The following is a 20504-nucleotide window of genomic DNA, read 5'->3' on the forward strand; positions in this document are numbered from 1 at the left end:
GCGGGTTGTGGCTTTATAGGGGAATAGGGTGGGAAGTAATTTAATTATACAAGTTTGATTGATAATTTATAGTAGTTATTAATTTTTTTAAATTTAATTTTTAATTTTTAGTTCCGTAGTGGGTTGTGGGTTTATAGGGGAATAGAGTGGGAAATAATGTAATTATATACATTATGGATTTTTTATAGTAGGTATTAAAATGTTTTGGGAAGATGCGTTTTTAGTTCCTAATGGGTTCTGGGTTTATAGCGGAATAGGGTGGGAAGTAATTCAATTATATAAAATGTATTGAATATTTTTTATGTATATTTGTTTAATTGTTATGTTATAGTAATAAATGTGTAAATTCATTTAGTAATAATTTTTTATAATTAGTTGTTCATTATTTAAATTAAATTAAATTAATTAATTAATTAGTAATTAATTATGGTAATTGTGTGATTAATTTTCTGTGTTTTTGTGGTGGGTATAGGTGTAAATGGTGTGAAGGGTGGGAAGTAATTTATTTTTTATTGCTGAATTATTAATAACTTGTTTAAATTATTTAAATAGTAAATAATTTGTTTCTTTGTGAATATTTGTTGCTTTGAAATAAATATTGTTAAAAAATGTATTTTTTTATATTGTATTCGTTATATGTAATTAACATTATAATATGTGTTCTTTTTATATTTAATTGTATATTAATTAAATATTGTTTATTTTTAGGATTATAATTTTTTTTATTGTTTAAATGTTATTAGCAATTTTTGTTTTTCTGCTATCCAATACTTTCTCTGCTTTTGCACTCACTGGAGTGGAAATAGCAATTTTTACCCCTTCGCTATCCAGCACTTTCCCTACTGTTGCACTCATAGGAGTGGGTATAGTAACTTTTATCCCTCCAATATCCAGTACTTTTCTTACTGTTGCACTAACTGAAGTGGGAATAGTCATTTTTACTCCTTCGCAATTCAATACTTTCCCTACTATTGCACTCACTGGAGTGGAATTACCAATTTTTACTCCTCCGCTATCCAGTACTTTCCCTACTGCTGCACGAACTGGCGTGGGAATAGTAATTTTTAGCCCTCCGCTATCCAGTACTTTCACTACTGTTGCACTAACTGGAGTGGAATTAGTAATTTTTACCCCTTTGCTATCCAATACTATTCCTATTTTTGCACTAACTGGAGTAAGAATAGTAATTTTACCACTTTGCTTTCCTTACTGTTGGAATAGTAAATTTAATTGTTTCGCTATCCAACATTTTCCCTACTGTTGTATTTATTGGGTTGCGAAACCTATTTTTTAATTTAATTTTAGTAGTTTAATGTTTTAACTAATTATAGAATGTTTTTTTTTTATTTTCAATGATTGATATATGTATATATTTTATTTAAAGTCAATATATATAAATTATTAGGTTGGTGTGTTTACATTTTTTAAATTAAGTTACATTTTATGTTTAGTTAAAATATATCTTAAATGTAATTAATTTTGTTAAATATATTAATATTTTATATTTTATATTTGTAATATTGATATTTTCCTATTTATGTTTTTTAATTGATATTTTTACATCTATGTTATTAACTTAGATATTTTGGATTCAATATTTTTGTACTTACCTGTTTAAGTATAGGGAGTCGATATTTTTACTACCTATATTTAAAAAAAATATTTTTACCATCGATATTCCATCAGTGAACCAGTGGATTCATGCTCTAGATTCCTATGGGTGTGGCCTCAGCGCTCGGCTGACGCTCAAACTATTATAAAAGATTTGCGAGTTTTTATACGGACATACGCAGTAGGCACATTGCATTCTGACTGTGAAAAACCGGGACTTAAAGCAATCTGTAACAGAAAGAGTATTAGGTTTGTGTGGTAGTTGGGTCAATCACTTATACGGGGTCCAACAAGCCTTTAATAACATACCAAGAAGTTCTCTTGGGGGTGTCACTCCTTACGAGGCCCTATTTGGGATAGGAATGTGGGTGCCTGATCTAGACTATGAAAGCACAGTGGCAGATGGAAAACCATTTGATACTAATAAACGTTTGGCGGTTTTACAGGATCTGAACGAATCCCGGACACTACTAAGCAACATGAAAGTAAAACGCACCACCACTTGGGAAGTCAAATCATTCACGGCAAGACCTGTTTGAATCCCAAAAGTCAGGGATCTGTCAGAGAAAAGATCAAGGATAAGAAAGAATTTGGGCCATCATACAGAAAATCTGAACCTGTCCTAGCAGTCGAAGAAACAAGAACAGTACTTCTTCCCCCTCTTTCTGGCAAAAAAGAAAAGAGTTTTGTCTCCATTGATCTGATCAGACTACACTATGTGACCGATACTGAATAGTAGGCCTCATGGGCTCCTGGGTAGCCAACGCTCTCCTCTCGCTGCCATACAGGAAGTTCAGACAAATAGACTCATAACATTTGAAGAGTCAGCAAGACAAAATGATGGAATTTCAAACAATGAAATGGAACTCGCTCCTCTGGAAAAAGACATTAAAACACAAATGAAAGACAAATTTCAAATCGGCCTAATACCGACGTCTACATCAATATGCCTTGACAAGAGACACCTGCCAGTTCAACAAAACCTGCTGAGCTACCAAAGATAGATCGAACTGCATCTTGCTCCTGGCAATATTGATACCTTCTTTCCAGATCCTAGTGACCCTGAGACAACGCCAGCCCCAATGAAATCAGGATTTTTATACTTTTCTGAAAAAGGCTTACTTAGTATCACCTTGGCTCCAGCTCTAGATCATAACTGGAATATTGTTTTTTCTATTCTGGATTGGCCTAGTGACTGTTTTTTGCTTACTCATGAATGGAAAATATCTCCCACAATGCTCTGCAGTGTCAAATGTGAAATTGGTCCTGAAACCTCATTCATCATCTCATTGTGAACGAAGAGTCCTATTTTCCGTGAACAAAACTCAAACGCCTAGGCACACATAAAATAGAATCAAGTCCATGTGAACACTGGTGTACATAGAGACAAAAGGTATATTTCCAGATGGAAGGAACAGTCTTGAAATTATGTTGGTAGGAAGTTCAATCTTTTAATTTCTTGCCAAAAACAATGCACGTTGAACAAGCCAGCCGACACGTGTTTCGTCGCTTTAACCCCTTCCGTGCGGCCGCGATTTTCCCCGTGTGCGGCCGCCGGCAGAACACGGGCGGGCCATGACGAACCCCAGCCGTCATCAGCACACGAGCACTGTAGTGCATGACGGCTGGGGTTCGTCACCAGCATGGAAGGGGTTAAGGAGAATTGCTCCGAGACTTCTTCAGGGCTGTTGAGCACAAATTTGGTCCAGGTAATCGCTCAGCCGGTGATAATTCCAACCCGGCCGGGCTGACGCAGGCAAGGTATAATGTTCTCTTTCATCAGAGTTAAAACTGTTCCCAAAGTGAACTGCAAACGTCAATCGTGCTGAGTAACAGTGCTTGTGCATGTGTCGCTAAAAGGCTTTAGGTCGTGGGGCAATCTTCAATGTGGCCAATCGTTCGGATCTAGTTTATTACAAAATACCCAGTCTTAGTACAGAATACATAACGCAGCCCCCACGACGAGTCACTCAGTTCCAGGTAGTGGACATTACAGCTGTTTCAATTCCTGATCGTACAATTTGGGGCAAAGTTGATTATGATGTATTGGTCCCAATGAACATTTGAAAATACCACACTTATTTAAAATGTCTTCCAGTAAATTTATTGATGATTGAGATTTTGAAACTGTAAATAATATGTTGTCTGATTTAGAAAAATCCGCTGCATTTTCAGGCAATGAAATGTTAGAAGACACAGGCACTATTGTTATTAGATCTCAGTGCCGCCTTCGACGCGGTCTCGCACGGGATTCTGCTTCGGCGCCTTGAGGAGGTGGGCGTCTCTGGCTCCGCCTTGCGCTGGTTTCGATCCTTCCTTACGGATAGGTCATTCCAGGTGGCGATCCCGGCCGGTAAGTCGGCATCTTACCCGTTAGACCAGGGAGTCCCACAGGGGTCATCACTGAGTCCCACCCTTTTTAATCTGTATGTGAGACCGTTGGCTGCGGTCGTTAAACGGTGGGTCCTGACTATGGTCTCTTGCGCAGATGACACGCAGCTGGCGGTCACACTGAGCGGGGACTCAGGTCTGGAGGCTCCCAGGTTCTGTGAGGGTCTGCGGGAAGTGGCTAACTGGATGAATTCCAACTGTCTCCTGTTAAACACCAAGAAGACTGAGATTATGGTGGTTGGTAAACAGGTGGCTTTGTGGGGCGACAAATGGTGGCCTTCGGATTTGGGTGTGACTCCCATCCCAGCGTCAGAGATAAAAAACCTGGGGGTGTGGCTTGATACTTCTCTGAGTTTCATCTGTCATACCAAGAAGGTGGCGGCTTCTTGCTATGGCATCATCAGAGGACTTCGACCCATCCTCAAATTCTTTGATGCACCCACAAGACAACTGGTGGTCCAAGGATCAGTGCTGTCCGGGTTGGACTATGCCAGCTCCCTACTGGCGGGGGTTAACCAGTCAGAACTCTCTCGCCTGCAGCGGGTTCAAAAACGCGGCGGCCCGACTGGTGACAGGTCTGCCTAGGCGGTGCCCGGTGTCCAATACCCTGCGCTCTCTCCACTGGCTCCCTGTGCAGCAGAGGATTAGATAGATTCAAGGTTCTTTGCCTTGCATTTAAAATCCTCAAGGGTACCTCCCCACAAATCTTGGAGAAACGGCTGATTTCCTATGTCCCCTCCTGCACTCTTAGATCGTTAGGCCAGAACTTAGCAGTGGTCCCGCGTTTTAAGTTGAGCAGAGTTGGTGGCCGCTCCTTCTGAGACCTGGTGGCGAGCTGGTGGAATTCTCTTTCTCCGCAAATCCGGGCCATCGATGAGCTCCTTCAGTTTAGACAGGCCATCAAGACCTTTTTATTTGTCTAGCCCCTTTAATGTGTCTCTTTTCCTTCTGCTTGTTCTTAATGCTGTGTTGTGTTTACCTTTTCAAAGCGCCAGGACGCCCCTTTGCTGGGGCAGCTGTGCGCGGTATAAATAAAAATAACATAACATAACATAACATCAGTCTATAACTCTTTAGGGCTCATTATGATGGCGGGCGGACATCAATCCGCCCGCCACCTTAAAGGTATTGGGACCGACCACCAGGCATGCGGTGGTCCCACCTGCCCAATTAGGATGCACCCGCCATACTGGCTGCAGCACCATCTGCAATGGTATTACGGCATTCATGTACTGCATTTCCCTGCACCAAGTGGCAGGCACCACATGGTGTCTGCCACTTGGTGTAGGGAACCGCAGGGGGTACCATGGGTACCCCCCAAGTGCACCCCCCAGGGGGCCCACAACAGGCCCCCGTAGCCAATCCCCAGCAGCAACGCCGCCATGGAAAGGCCAGTTACCACACCCATCCTAATATGGATGGTGGTGCCTGGCAGGCACCGTCACCATATTAGTGGCCATGTCCGCCCAGCCGGAAATCGTAACGATTGCTGACCGGCGAAAAAGCAGTGGACGGACTTTCCATCTGCTGCGTTACCCCCGCCATGATAATATGGTGGGGGTACGTCAAGGTGGGATGGCGGGGGATCCGCCCGCCATTATAATCACTCCCTATATACTGTTACCATCATTATGGTGATCACTTTTTACACAAATCCAGTATCTCACAAAATGTTTTTCCTTACCACCAATGGGAACATTGCCCGACACCACCTAAAGATAGTTCAAAAACCTTTGCAGATGAATGTTCCTATTTTTCAGGGTTTAATACTTCTGACACATTCATTTAAACCATCTGCAGACCAACCGAATCACTTGGGGGAATATTTCAACTGTTCCCAATTGATAACATGTCTGCAGACTAATTTATGAATGTATTAAATAAACTAGTGTTGATGTGAGAAGTATGCATGTGTATGCTTGTTGATATGAGAGTATGGTTTGCTTTGTGGGCTATGGTGAGGATACCATAATTCTTCTGTATATTTTAGCTGTGTTATTCTTTTCATTGAACAATTATTAATTATTTGCTACCAATCTATGTTGATTAAATATATGATTTGAAAATCAATGTCTTGAAAATTAATACAATATCCATATTTCTACTTTTCTACTTACTTGTTCAAGAATTTCCTTTGTGGTTCGAGGCTGTTATAAATATATCTGGACCTCTATTGAGACCACTTTGAACTCTATAGGCAGGTATCTTCCCTTTGCCCTGATCCACAACCTCATATTACTATAAGGTTGCACTTACAACTTGACAGAAAAATATGCTGACTAACACCAAACAGATATATTCTGCATCCTTCATTTCCCAACTGCCTGAACAGGGTTTCGACTTATGGAAGGACACTGTAGACATAAAATCAGTCTGGGGTTCAAAGGAATGGCAAGTTCAGGGAACAGAAGCACTATTTAAAGCGTGCCTCATTCCACAGCAGATAATATTTCCGAATGACTCTGTGCAACAGACTTCCTGTCTTGGACTAGCCAAGAACAAGGATTTGAACACACCTCAGATTCACACATCAATTTTACATCACGTGGAGGGGACACAAATGTATTTGTTTTTGAAAAAGACGAATTTTCCCAGCACAGAATGTGCTAAATGTTTGTGTCCTGACTGGGAGACACAACATCACTGTTTTAAACAATAAACACTTTTTCTAAACTGCATGGCTTTCAATCACTCATTGTTCAAACTATATATCCGACCATATTTAAAAAAAACTTCTACTGCTTAATCTACAATCTTAACATTTTAAAATATTTTTAACACACTAACATTTAGAACTAATTATTTGTTTCTGTACAAATGCCTAGTAGTATGTTAGAATTTTAGTATGTCGTCCAGTCGGATGAGGAGTGGGTGTTATGTTTCATATTGGTAACCCAATATAGGCTCAGGTAGTCACCTAACCTTTTACCTATATTCTCCCCTACCATTACACTGCATAACGGTTCTTGAGACTGACCTTTTACCTAGTTACAATACTGCTTACAGGATGTATGATTTTCTCAGAAAACTAGCCTAATCCATTATGCATGAGGATTCTAGGAAACACAGCAGGACTACCATCTCCTGCATAATATCTACGTAAAAGGGTCATTCCTTCCGTCATCCTACGTCTGACATGACACAGCAAGGTAGAACCCCTGAGTGTACCACTTTGGGTAAATAAACACCATATCTTGCTGAGATAGTCAGAGGAGAAAAGGACATCCATGCTGACACACTGACGTGAGACGCTGAGGCTCCTGCACGCAGACACTCCAGCTCGCAGTGGTCTGACATCCCTTGCGGGGTGTCCATCTCAAGACCAAGATGGGGTCCCACAGTCTCTCACTTCAGGTAATAGGCTTGACTTTATCCTAGAGGGATTCTTAGCTTTTACACCTACATACATGTTAGGTACACTTAGGTAAATTTAGTTAGGGTTGCATCGTAGGAGTATGAATTTTACTATCATATAATTTGTACACTTGCCTGTATTCACTGTTTTTGCACAATGGTAGAAATCTACAATCCTTTTATTCTGTTAGTGCTTCTAATCATTTACATCTGTTTCTGTCTAATGGTTCTTTCAGCACAAGTATTTTACACTAAATAAATGCTTACTGGAAAAAGTCTGCGCCGTTTATTCTGTGTATCTCTCTGAGACAAAGTGAGCACAAGTGACTGAGCGAAAAATTGTCATACTTCTTCCTCGATTCTGAGGGATCAGGGTTGTCATGTTCGATAGTTGCCAAGAACTATTCTCTCTTTGGCGAGAGGGGTTTCTATTGGCACTGTGGGCTACCTGGTATACAGGCTAACATACCCTGTGGGGGTGTCTAGGATCAGGCCGGACACCAATCCTATAACGTAGGTTGTCTAAACACGCAGGTCTTATATATAGGTTTATAGGAACTACACAACACTAGAATTTTTAGAGCAAGAGCAGGGGGTTGCTCATTTGCATACCTGGTTTCAAAGCTCTGTAACTCTCATCCTATTCATCTCAGATCAAATAATTATCTGCTAAGCTTTAGGAAGCAATTGAAAACACACCCTTCAATTAAAGCAGCATATTTCTTCATGTGTCCTATTTAGCGCCGGGAAGGCTGTGCTTTGGTAGCTATGTGGACACTGTAACATAACATAAGCCTATGGTTTTTCTGGGGGGGTAGTTGTGTATAGCACAAACTCCACCCGAAGGTATCAGGTATCAACCTGCTGGGTGCATTCTGCAGGGAACATCGGCTGTCTGAGGAGCTGATATGGGCTTCTACAAACTTTATAAACCTCGTTCCCCTTTGCCAATCACTGCGGCCGCCATCTTAGTTGTGGGCGACGACAGAGCTCTAGTGTTCGGCCGATTGGGGGCCCGGACACGATAAAAGAGCGTCCGTCATCCCACTTCTTAATCAATATCGAGACTTCTGAGGCGGAAGCCGGGAGCAGGGCACTAGATATTTTTAAATTTGCTGATTACTAGCTTGCATTGTTTTTAAACTGTCACGTTTGTGTTTAATAGCGCTCACTCGAACTTTAAATTTTGTTGACTTCCCCCCTCGCCGCATTTCCTACCTGCTGGGCGCATTCTGCAGGGAACATCGGGCTGTCTGAGGAGCCGATTTAGGGCTTCTACAAACTTTATAAACCTTGTTCCCCTTTGCCAATCACTGCTGCCGCCATCTTAGTTGTGGGCGACGACAGCGCTCTAGTGTTCGGCCGATTGGGGGCCCGGACACGATAAAATGGATCCCTCTCCCCGCCCGCGCAGCGGGCGGGCGCAGCGGGCGGGCGCAGCGGGTCCTTAACATCCGTCCCAGACCTAAGCTTAACTTTCGTTTGGCCCTTATTAACGCCCGCTCCCTCCCGAAACATAGCCTAGACATCAGAGATTTGATCGGGAGTCAGGAGCTGGACATTCTATTTATAACTGAAACGTGGGGTATAAGGCTTCTGGCCCGGATTTCTGCGCAGCCACTCCTGAAGGTTATTGCGTGGTAAGACAGGACAGAACCACGGGGAGAGGCGGTGGATTAGCCATCATTTATAGAATGACTTTCCAAACTAAAATCGAAGCTATTCCCAGAATGAACTGTGAAGCATGTACTTTTTCCATCATACTGAATCACAACCAAGTCTTCAAGGGAATTCTCATTTATCGCCCCCCCGGTCCACACATCGGTTTCTTGTCGACCCGTGGTGATCTTACAGAACTCTCTTTGAGCTAACCGGACTACACCATGTTGGGGGACTTCAATTTCCATCTGGAAGTCCTAGGGGATAAAGACACTGCCCAACTGATCACCAACTTACGTTCTGTAGGTCTACAGCAGCTGGTTGCAACTCCCACTCATCAGGCAGGACACATACTCGATGGCCTCTTCACCAATAACCCTAATATCGCACTGGCCACAGTTCTCCCAGTAGTATGGTCAGACCACTCGGCAATCATCTTTACCATTCTGGCCCATAATCCTAATCTACCGCAACACATTTCCGTACCCCATTACTACTAGAGCCTGGAAAGACGTAGACCTTCCTCTCTTGGCCAAAATTCTGGATGAATCCTCCTATGAGCTATCATCAAATCCTATCCTGCTGTCTAATAGATATCAGGACTGGATTCTGGACGCCATCAATAAAGGAGCCCCGGCTAAATCCTTCAACCCCAACCGGGCTAAGCCATCCGCCCAATGGTTCACTGAGGATCTTCGGCTACAACGCCAATACTGTAGGAATTTGGAAAGGCGATAGCGCAAACATTACAGTATCTCAAATAAACAAACGTATAAAGATACGCTTGCATTATATAAGAAGGCCATCATTAAGCACAAGAGCGCTTTCTTTTGTGATCAGATTGAGTCTGCTCAGAACTTGTCTAGAAGGCTTTTTCAAGTCGTTGAATCTCTCTCCAATCCCCAAACAGGGCCTATAAATGAACCATCTCAAGACCTTTGTAACACACTGGCAAACTTTTTCCTCACCAAGGTCATGAACATCTACTCATCTTTCTCCCCTGCAATGAGTTCCGATCACGCTGAACCTCTTTCTCAGCCCCTCCCTCTCACTCCCTCCTTTTCCAATTTCCATTTGACCACGACTGATCAGATTAGCATGCTAATCAACTCTAATAAATCTGGGTCTCCTTTAGATCCATGTCCCCCTTCTATCCTGAGCGCCTTAAAAGAGGCCATTGCTTCCCCTCTCACAGACCTGTGTAATTCCATCTTCCTAACAGGTATATACCCTGAAATCTGGAAAACTGCGATCATCAAGCCCTTGCAAAAGAAGCCTTCCCTGGCCCCTCAGGCTCAGTCAACTATAGACCGATTGCTTGCCTCCCTTTCCCGGCCAAAATATTCGAAGCCATTATGAATAAACAGCTGGCGAGTTTCATCGACTGCCATCAGCTTCTAGATGTCACCCAGTTTGGTTTCAGGAAGGTCCATGGGACTGAGACAGCATTAATAAAGGCCTCAGATGACATCAGGACTATACTGGACCAGGGCGGGGCAGCGGTCTTGGTACTTCTAGATCTCTCCGCCGCCTTTGACACGGTCGATCATTCCATCTTGATCGACCGTGTCACATCCCTGGGAGTGACCCACCGTGCCAGGGACCTTATTGCCTCCTTTCTGGCTAATCGTACCCAGGCAGTAAAACTAGGCTCCTTTTACTCGCCAACATTTACCCTCCTGTGTGGGGTGCCGCAGGGCTCTGCACTAAGCCCCACATTATTTAATATATATGTGGCAGACTTGGCGAGAGTCATTAAAGCACAGGGTCTCCGCCTAACCACCTATGCGGATGATACCCAATTGGTGTTGGTGATACACAAAGATGGACCAGCTGTGGCTGCAAGATTTCAGGAAGGAATGAGGATCATCAGTTTGTGGATGTCAAGTAATTGCTTGAAGCTAAACTCGGACAAAACCGAGTTTATGACCTCTGGCAATCTTGCACCAGAATGGTCTTCCAGCTGGTGGCCCAGTGAAATGGGTCCACCCCCGACCACGGTTGCCAAGGCTAGAAACCTCGGCATTGTGTTCGACGATAAGCTGGTGTTTAAACATCATGTGAACAAGGTGGTCTCCTCATCTTTCTTCATGCTAAGGAAAATCAGAAAACTGCTGCCATACCTCCCGCCAGGAGCTGGGAAAACCTTGATTACCACTCTTGTTTTCTCAAAATTGGACTATTGCAATGCCCTTTTCCTTGGCACACAGGAACAGATTCTATCTAAATTGCAGTCTGTGCAAAATGCAGCGACCAGAATTCTGCTTAATATCCCTAGTCGCCGCTCCACCTCCATGGCTATACGCCATCTGCATTGGTTAAGAGTTAAGAATCGTATAAAATTTAAAGCTCTTTTTATTGCCTACAAAGCCATTCATGACTCTGGACCCAAGTTCCTTAAAGATGCTTTTCGAATTTATGCCCCACAAAGATACCTTCGTTCTGCTAGCACCTATCTTCTTGCTGTCCCGCGTACCAGAACCGCCAGCTGGGGAGACAGGCGTTTCTTGGTAGCCATTCCCAGGCTGTGGAATTCCCTTCCTTTGCCCATCAAAACCAGTCCAACCCTCACTATCTTCCGAAAACTCCTGAAAACGTGGTTATTTGATCAATGATTTTAAGGTAGTTTCATCTCAGGAGTCCGATCTGCGCCGAGACACCCTCGGGTATTTGCGAGCAATAAAAATCTCAAAAACATAAACATAAGCCTATGGTTTTTTGGGGGGGTAGTTGTATATAGCACAAACTCCACCCGAAGGTATCAGGTATCAGAGCGCTTTACATGAGCACCAGTTGCATTACAGACTGTCCAGAATCACAGGATGTTGAGCGTCCCTGCCAAGACTCGAACCCGGTTCCCCAGCTTCGAGTTCGACCACTCTAGCCATATGGTGCATCTAGTTGGTAAAATGGAGGATCTAGTCACTTTGATTGGACCCATGCCTCACTCTAAAGACATGACTTGAGGATCAGGAAACCCATGCCTTATCAGATTATAATGCTGGATTTGGACTTGAACTCAAAGTGGGATCCGATTGTGGACCAAACAATTCTTTGGTTATTTGACACCTGGTGGTCCACTGCAGACTCTTTCTCACTGATTAAAGAGGGGCCATTGGTCTAAAGTTCATCTTGCTGCTGATTTCTTTCCTAAATGTGACTCACGCTAGCTTTGTAAGTTCTACCTTTATACTATAGTTAAAAATTCCACAGCAAGTTGGCAGGAATTTTAATTGATTTTTCCACAAAAACAGCTATCTTTTCTTTTTTCGATTTATTTGTATAGAAAGATCCAGAGCATGGCTGAATCACTCCTTTTACTCTAATTCTAAATGTAATTAATGCTATTTCGATTCAAACTAGGAAGATCATCTCTATTTCAGTAGAAAAACACACTTGTTCTAGTCTTGTACTTTAGTGTGATAGTCTAATGCATTCTGAGTGTTGTAGTCGTGTGTTGTTTCCTTTGTACTAATTAGACTAGCACACCTGAAAGCAATGGTTTGTAGATTAAAAAGTCAGGACTGGAGATTATGTCTGTATGGACATGAAGTGATGTTGTCATCCTAATTCAGAAACATTTTGTTGTTTCATCCTTACTAAACTATTTTGTAAGGAATGTTACATGATTAGTGACTTTACATTTTTTTTTAAAAACCACAAGGGTGAGAAGCTAGTTACATATTATTAGTTCATGTCCAATTTCTAAATGATACTACCAATATAACAACACGTATTTAATCGAATTGTACAACAGTGCATAAAAGCACTACTACATACAATCAACAGTATGAGTACAGAAGCTTATCTTTCATAAAAGGACAGTCGAAATATTGCACATTTATGATCGATTTGAGTAAACACATTAGTGCCTAGATATATTAGTTAACTCTCTAGATGTTTGTGTATTGTATTTTAAATGTATGTTGCATCTATTTATATGTATTGTTCCATACAGTCCTTCAGAAATGGTTAGTCTACATGCCACAAAATACATGTTGGCAACCATGCTATCATAAATGAACAATAATTTGCTTTGTTAAAAAAGAGCAGGCCACGATCCTTTGATGACTGAGTTTCACAATGGGTCACAATTTACAACCTACCTCATTAATAGTCATGAGGTATGTTGAATTGTAACCCACTACGAATCTGCAATTTTCGAAGTGACTTATTAGTAAATAGGTTGGTTTGCATAATACCACACTGGATGCAAAAATACAGGTAGCAAATTGGGGCCAGTATTTTGTGACTGGTTGTACCTACATCAGGCTGCATCTACCCACAAAAGCCCAGAACCCTTTTTGGTTTATATTGCTTAAGACTTTATCGAACACGTTAAATGATGTATTTTAACAAATTAAATGTGTTCAATCAATCTCTTACTTTTCATGTGAATTTAAGGAGTGTTTTTACAGTTTTTACAGTTTTATTTACATTTTGTACAAGAATAAGAAATCAATTTACCCAGTTTGTTGTTACATCTATATTTCTAATACTGAGAAGGAGTTGCTGGTGGCTGAAGCACATACTTAAAGCTAACTTCCACTAAACCTGATTTCACTCTTACCCATTTTAGCAGAGTATACCCTTGATTTCGAATTTGCTCCATTTCTTACAAATCAGTAGATTCTCAAGCTCCCTTGCCACAAGAGTCAAATCTCTGAGAATCCTAATCAATTCCAGCATTTTCAAGGAGCACAGACTAGAAAGTCCTAAATGGTGTGGTATCGGATGTATGACGTTACAACGCATGCTTTTACCACGCATGCTGTTATAACGCAGGTTTTACTACGCATACCATTACAACGCATAGCGCTTTGGGGTGCTGGATAGTGAATAGTGTAATTTACTATTCCAACTCCAGTCCCCGTGGACACTAGGGAAGGTGTTGGACAGTAAATTAAATCTATTCCCTATCCTAGAGATCCCTCAGCGCAATGCGTTGTAATGGTTTTCGTTGTAAAACCTGCGTTGTAATAGCACTGCGTGGTAAAAGTTGCGTTGTAAAGGATGTTTCCCGTAGTATCAGATCCAGCTTCCTATTAAAGATGAAACCCTTCCTTCCACAATTTTCTTTCAAAGGTGCAAGTCTTGTGCTCAGTTACCTTGATGGAGATAATGCCCTTCTCAGTGGTATGCCTGATGCTGTCACTCTCCTCAAAGCCAGCTTCCACAGTGATGCACGTAACACCTTCAAAACTAGTTATTTTGTTTGTTTACCTAACTCAATAGTCCTTTAGTATATCTTCCTGAGAACGATGAAAGGTCACAATTCACACATGTGACCTACAAGTTACAAACAGAGCTCTGCACGTGCTACATTCTCACAGCGAGCTGTCTTGCCAACTTAATTAAGAATCAGTTTCAACTTGCTCTTATATGTAAATCAAAGCAGGTTGTATCATTGACAAAGATTGAGAAATATTGTGCCCTAAATATCGTTTTCAAAAATATTGCCTGATTCGAGTTACTAATAAAAAGTACTACATACTTTCAAACATATGTATAAACCTTTTTTGAGTGAAGTGAAATGCAGTTACAATAATCTTTCCCTTGTGAGTTATTAAACTGCAAATCAATAATGGATCTTTTTAATTCAGCAGGGCAGTTTATTTAGATAAGCTTAGGTTAATACCTTTTGGTTAATATAAGATGCAAATGTACTCTTTGCCTTCAAAGCATAAATTAAATTACATATTTGTTGGCTGATGATTTGGCCCAGACGTAGACTTTGTCTACTGTCTAAATATAGGGCAGCGTGTTAATCTTACACTGCCAGTTCCTGCTAACAGCAGGGCTCCCTCTGCTGTTGGACCTCCTCTACACCAAGCCCTAGAAATGACAACAGCGGGTTCAACAAATTTATATGTCAACAGTAGGGTTTGAAAATGCCAAATGGGCCTCTTTTGATAACTTTAAGCAGCTCCCTGAAGCACCACTAGGGACTGTGCAGGGGAATGGGGGGAGCCGGCTCCTGCTGGGCATACATGCCAAATGGAAGGATTCTCCAAGTAACCAAAAGCTCCTGTTCCATTACCAGATATCCATGCAGTCTTGCCAAGGCGGTTCCATGGTGAAAGGTCTTATTGACATCTTCTTCCGTGACCCCCACAATGGTATATTGCAGTTTAAAAGCCATATTTGACAGTGGTGTGAAGAACAAGAGGGGCAGATTTTCCTTACCTTTAATGTATCTTTACCAGCTATTCCTAGAAGCTGTCCTGTGCCATAGTGTATGGAAAATGGTCTACCTCCGTGTTCATAAGAGGTTGATAGAAATGATTTAAATCTCTCATGGGGTCCTGTGGAAAGAAAAAAACAACTGTTTACAGAGTCATGTGTTAGAGAGGAAGCTCTACAGTATTATTATGGGGACAAAGAACACAGTACATGAAGACTAAAATGTGGGAAAATGTAAATTGCTCTAATTGATAACGGTTCAATTTGAAATGCACATTTTCACAAGCATGAAAAGATTCACCTTTTGCACAAGAGATATTTTCACACACTTATATTGTTCTGCCTGCTTTATGTCCCTGAAAGTTGTTTCAGGGCAGACAGGGTTTTGGGCATGCTTCTCAACAAACCGATACTTGTGCAACGGGGTATAGCTACTGTCAAACAAGAGGATATTTTTGAAAATCAGCCTGATTTCCTTGTGTATTTCTATGTATGAGAAAAAGACTCTAGATACAGTTCTAGATCAGTAGAGTAACCTGGGGTCCGTGGACTCCTGCGGGGCCACAACACCAACTCAGGGGGTCCTTGACATTTTAGAAAATTAAATAATATTATCAGGATAATACTGTAAAAATATACATAAAAAAGGAAAATGTTAAATTAAAAATGTTAAAACACTGTAAATTTAAGAAATATAAGGAATATAAGGAATTTTAAATTGACTAACAGAATTTAGTACAGATGACTGGTGGCCTCAATTGAAACACTGTATGTGCATGCATTATGAGCAAAAAAGGCAAAAAGATAAGCTTGAGTCTAGCATATCAAGTTGTCTTGTAGCACTAAAAACAAATTTCCAAAACTCCAACCTGCGACATAATAAACTATTTTATAATTTGTATGCTTGTTTAAATGTATACTTTTATCTGAATTTTTGTGCACTGTTTTGAGGTTTAAATAGTAGAAATTGCATAGGCCAGGTTGACCGGTCCCATGAAGTCAAAAAGTTAAGAACCACTGGTCTACGTACCGAAAGACAACAGATGAGGTTACAACAAGACGTAGCAGTATCAATCATTCAATCAATCACCAAAATTTGTATAGCACGATACTCACCCGTGAGGGTCTCAAGGCACTGAGGGGGGGGGAGATGAGGGGGGGTTTGCTACTGCTCGAACAGCCAGGTCTTGAGTTGTTTCCTGAAGGAGAGATGGTCCTGGGTCAGCCGTAGGTGAGTGGGGAGGGAGTTTCATGTCTTGGCTGCCAGGTAGGAGAAGGATCTTCCTCTGACGGTGGATTTCCGAAATCGTGGGACGAAGGCGAGGGCGAGGCTGGCGGATCGGAGCTGGCGGGTGGGTGTGTAGAATGTGAGGTGGCTGTTGAGGTACTTCGGGCCCATGTCGTGGAGAGCCTTGTGTGCCTGGGTGAGGATTCTGAACGTGATCCTCTTGTTGACGGGGAGCCAGTGAAGGTCTTTCAGGTGGGCAGAGATGTGGCTGCGGCCAGGGTTGTCCAGGATAAGTCGTGCTGAGGCGTTCTTAATGCGCTGGAGTCTTTTCTGGAGTATGGGAAGGTAAACATCCTAATGGGGAATATTAATACCTTGCCTCCAAGTCTTGCAACCTTCATAGTTACCTGTTTCCAATGTATCTTTAAAAAATCCTTGCCTATTAAGTTTCTGTTTTTTCTGCACATCATATTCTGTGGACAGGTTATATCTGAACAATACCAGAAATTAACAGGAAATGAGCAGATCTGTGAGAACATTTTGATGTACTCACAAAAAGTTTGCCACTTTTGCTCGGAGGGAGTCTGATTCGAGCAGAAAACATCTCCTTGTAGATATTTTCTCTTGTCATACCTGTCCCCTTGAAAATGTCTCATGTGAGTTTGGAATGTGACGTTTACTTCGAATTCAATATGTTCACATTTCACACAACATACTGCAGGATTTTGTTTCACCACATTTTATGTATTTTTTTGAAAAGTGCTGTGAAAATATGTGGAACAAAATTTTGAAATTTCGCACTGGCATATAAAGAAGAATTAATTGCTCTAATCAGTACTGCATCCACAAATGTTTTTTATCTTGAATTCTCCTACAGCACACATGTTAGTGTTTACTTCTAAGTAATAAAAACACAAATAAATGCCTGTTTCTCATCGTCTCTTTTACAACCCTGTCTCATCACAACCTTTATGAATAGAATTCATGTAAAACTAAATACAACGCAACAAAGGCAAACAAATCCACAACAAAAGGTTACACAACAAATGAAGGTATTTCAATAATTTCAAACTAGTGTAAATTGGTACTATATCGAGTGGAGGGACACATATACTAGCATTTCCCAGCATTGGACTATGGAGTGCTGATCCACGCCAGAGTTTCATCAGAACCCTTGATTATGTGTACTATTTCCACTTCGATGTACGCAAGTTTATTTCATGTGGATATCCTGACCTTCTGATACATATGGATAACCGGCAATAATGAAAATTGTGATATATATTAAAGGCATGATGTTGTAGACAGGTGAACACCATAATGGAGGGTCTCAAGTAAGATCAAAATATTCTCATTATAGTGAGTCCTGTGTAATGCTCTTACTGACATGCACAATCTTCAAAAATCTGCCCACCTGGCAGGCTTTCTCCTGCCAAAGGTACCATCTGCTACTAGAAATTTCTGTAATTTAGAGCCTTCAAAATCTAACTCCGAGCATATAAATGTGGTTTATGTGCACAAAGACTATTGTGAATCAGCAAAATATCTGGTTAAAATCTTCCTAACAATATTTCACACAAACTTCTTTCTTGCTCCTTGAAAACAATAGGTGTGAATATTTAGTGACTTTTAACATAATTACCATACACCTTGTCATTAGTGCATACCACCACACAGACAGTTTACCATCCTCATCATAACACTTAGTTTAAAGATCCCTCAAAATGCATTTTGTGCCCCAACTTAAAAGCCTTTACGTCATCTTCTAGAGCATTTTTATTTCAACACACATCTCCAGTCAAACAGATTAATTTTGGCACCACTGAACTGAAGGGAAACAAAGATCTAATGAACCACTAGTGTCCTACCAGAGTGCATCTCATCAGTGAAGTGGTTTAGTGCAAAAGCCTCCTCGTTAACTTACTCAATTAACCCATTGGCCACCTCTTAATACCCTTCTAAGTCATTACAAGACTAGTAATATGATCAGTGGAAAGTCAACACAAAACCTAATGTTTAAACATCTTTAATGGCTTTCCATCAAGAAATACAATTAAAATTGAAATGGCGAAATCAGCAAGTCCCATAAAAGATTCCGAATCAATCAATAGATGCCCTAATTATATCAATGATACAAAACAGGGTCTGGTCATTAATCCCTAACGCAGAAGGGTTGGTTAAATATTACCATATGACTAGCTCACAGGAATAATACTGACTTATTTAGAACAGAAGTAGTCCATTAATGTTATTACTTCTCATGAAGCACATATTTCTGGCCGAATCCTTCTTAGCACTTATTCCATAAGATTCCTTGATTGTTTTACCCCTGTCACTGTAACATCTCACACTCAATGAGAGTTTTGTGATGTCCTAAGAGTGACGGCTATGCCCAGAATAGATGTGTGTCCTGTGCTCACTGTGCCGCTGGAATCAAGCTATAGCTAGCTGATGAAACCATAGTACGGGGAAACTGGTCCTAGATGCTTGTTTTCCACGTTAAGGAGGACATGGCCTGGCAGTTTGGGCTCCACTGCTCCCATTGGAGCAGGGTCAAGGGTTATTTATATATGGCTGGCTCCAAACTGAGGTGGAAAATGATGGATAGGGATGGTGCCAAGCGATCAGAAGGAGCTGAGAATAATTAAAGCATTCTAGCCATCAGTTTGTTTTTTGATACTCTACTCGATGCCACCTTTCTCTACACCATTCCACTCTACATCCCTCTACTCTAAGCCACTCTACTCGACTGTACGACAATCTATTCCACTTCATTTTTCTCCACACCACTCTATGCCATGCCACTCAACTCTACTCTGCTCTACTCTGCTCCACTCCCTGCACGTCCCCACCATTCTACTCTATGCCACTGCTGCCTAACTTTCTCCACTCTACACTACTCTACTGCATTCTATGCCACTCTACTCTATGCCAGTCCAGTCTTCTCTAATCTACACCACTCCACTCTACTGTATTCTACCTTACTCTACACCACTCAACTCCACTCCACTGTACGCCACTCTACAGCGCTCCACTCTACGCTAATCTACTCTATGTCACTCCAGTCTATGCCACTCTACTACACTCTACCACTGCACTCTACACCCCTCTACAATATTGCACTCTACTCTAAGCCACTCCACTCCACTGTATGTCACTCTACACCACTCCATTCATTACAATAACAAATAATTAGTTGGTATTTTTTTTAGCTAAAAAATAATTGATAGTCACATCAAGTCTGCATCATTGGTTTTGAACAGCTATGGAAGCATCTTGTCTGAGGGGTTGTGGTTTAATCAGATTTTCATCCCCATCATCAGAATAATCTGAAACTATTTCAGAAGTCCTTGTCCCCATAATTCCAATGTTGTGTAGTATTGTACTTGTAATAATAATTGTACAAGACTTTGCAGGGTCATACTCCATTGCATCACCAGACAAGAAAATACTAAAACCTCCCTTTCAGTAATGCTAGTGAAATTTCTGAACCTGACCGTGTTTGCTTCTGTGCCTTAATGTACCGCCTCTTTCAACCCATCCTTGGTTGTAATAAGGTGTAAGAATATGCACTGTCATCTACAAAAATATACAATATTGTAATAATATAAAGTAAACTATTTTTTCAATAACAATTTGTATGTATAATTATAAATGTATCCTTACCCAGAAACCATCCATCTGCAAACTGTCCTGTAACTACCCAGTTATTTAATGCACACAGTCTAAAAAATTAGGAATCATGGTTGCTTCCTGGAAACGATGGATCAATATCCATCAGGAGGCGTGGGGCATCACATACCACTAGAATATTCACAGGGTGGTGACGTTTTATTTTCTGGTATATATTCTGATTTTGATGGTGGACACATGAGGACATGTGTACCAACCATAAAACTACATTAGATTTGAGAAATTTGCAATTCAATAAAATGCCTCCTTTTAGCTTATAATTGAGGAAAACAAAACGGTCATTTAATTTGTCAACCATAGAATCTAGAAAGCTTTGGAGTATTTTAGAAAGAAGACTCTGTGATATTCTCCCAGCAACTGCTGCTGTGGCCCTATAACTCCTAGA

The 20504-nt window shown here is 41.1% G+C and overlaps 1 protein-coding gene across 1 annotated transcript in view; it reads right to left on the reverse strand.

Annotated features, from left to right (window-relative positions):
* The window catches only part of LOC147751715 (cathepsin E-like), a 257202-nt gene that overhangs the window by 107406 nt on the left and 129292 nt on the right, over positions 1-20504 (reverse strand). The window contains exon 4 of the mRNA XM_086922026.1: positions 15202-15320. Coding sequence (XP_086778152.1) covers positions 15202-15320 — 119 coding nt within the window. The remainder of the gene's footprint in view (positions 1-15201; positions 15321-20504) is intronic.

The sequence above is a fragment of the Lissotriton vulgaris genome, chromosome 1_1, assembly GCF_964263255.1.
Source record: "Lissotriton vulgaris chromosome 1_1, aLisVul1.2, whole genome shotgun sequence".
In the NCBI taxonomy this organism is placed as follows: domain Eukaryota; kingdom Metazoa; phylum Chordata; class Amphibia; order Caudata; family Salamandridae; genus Lissotriton; species Lissotriton vulgaris.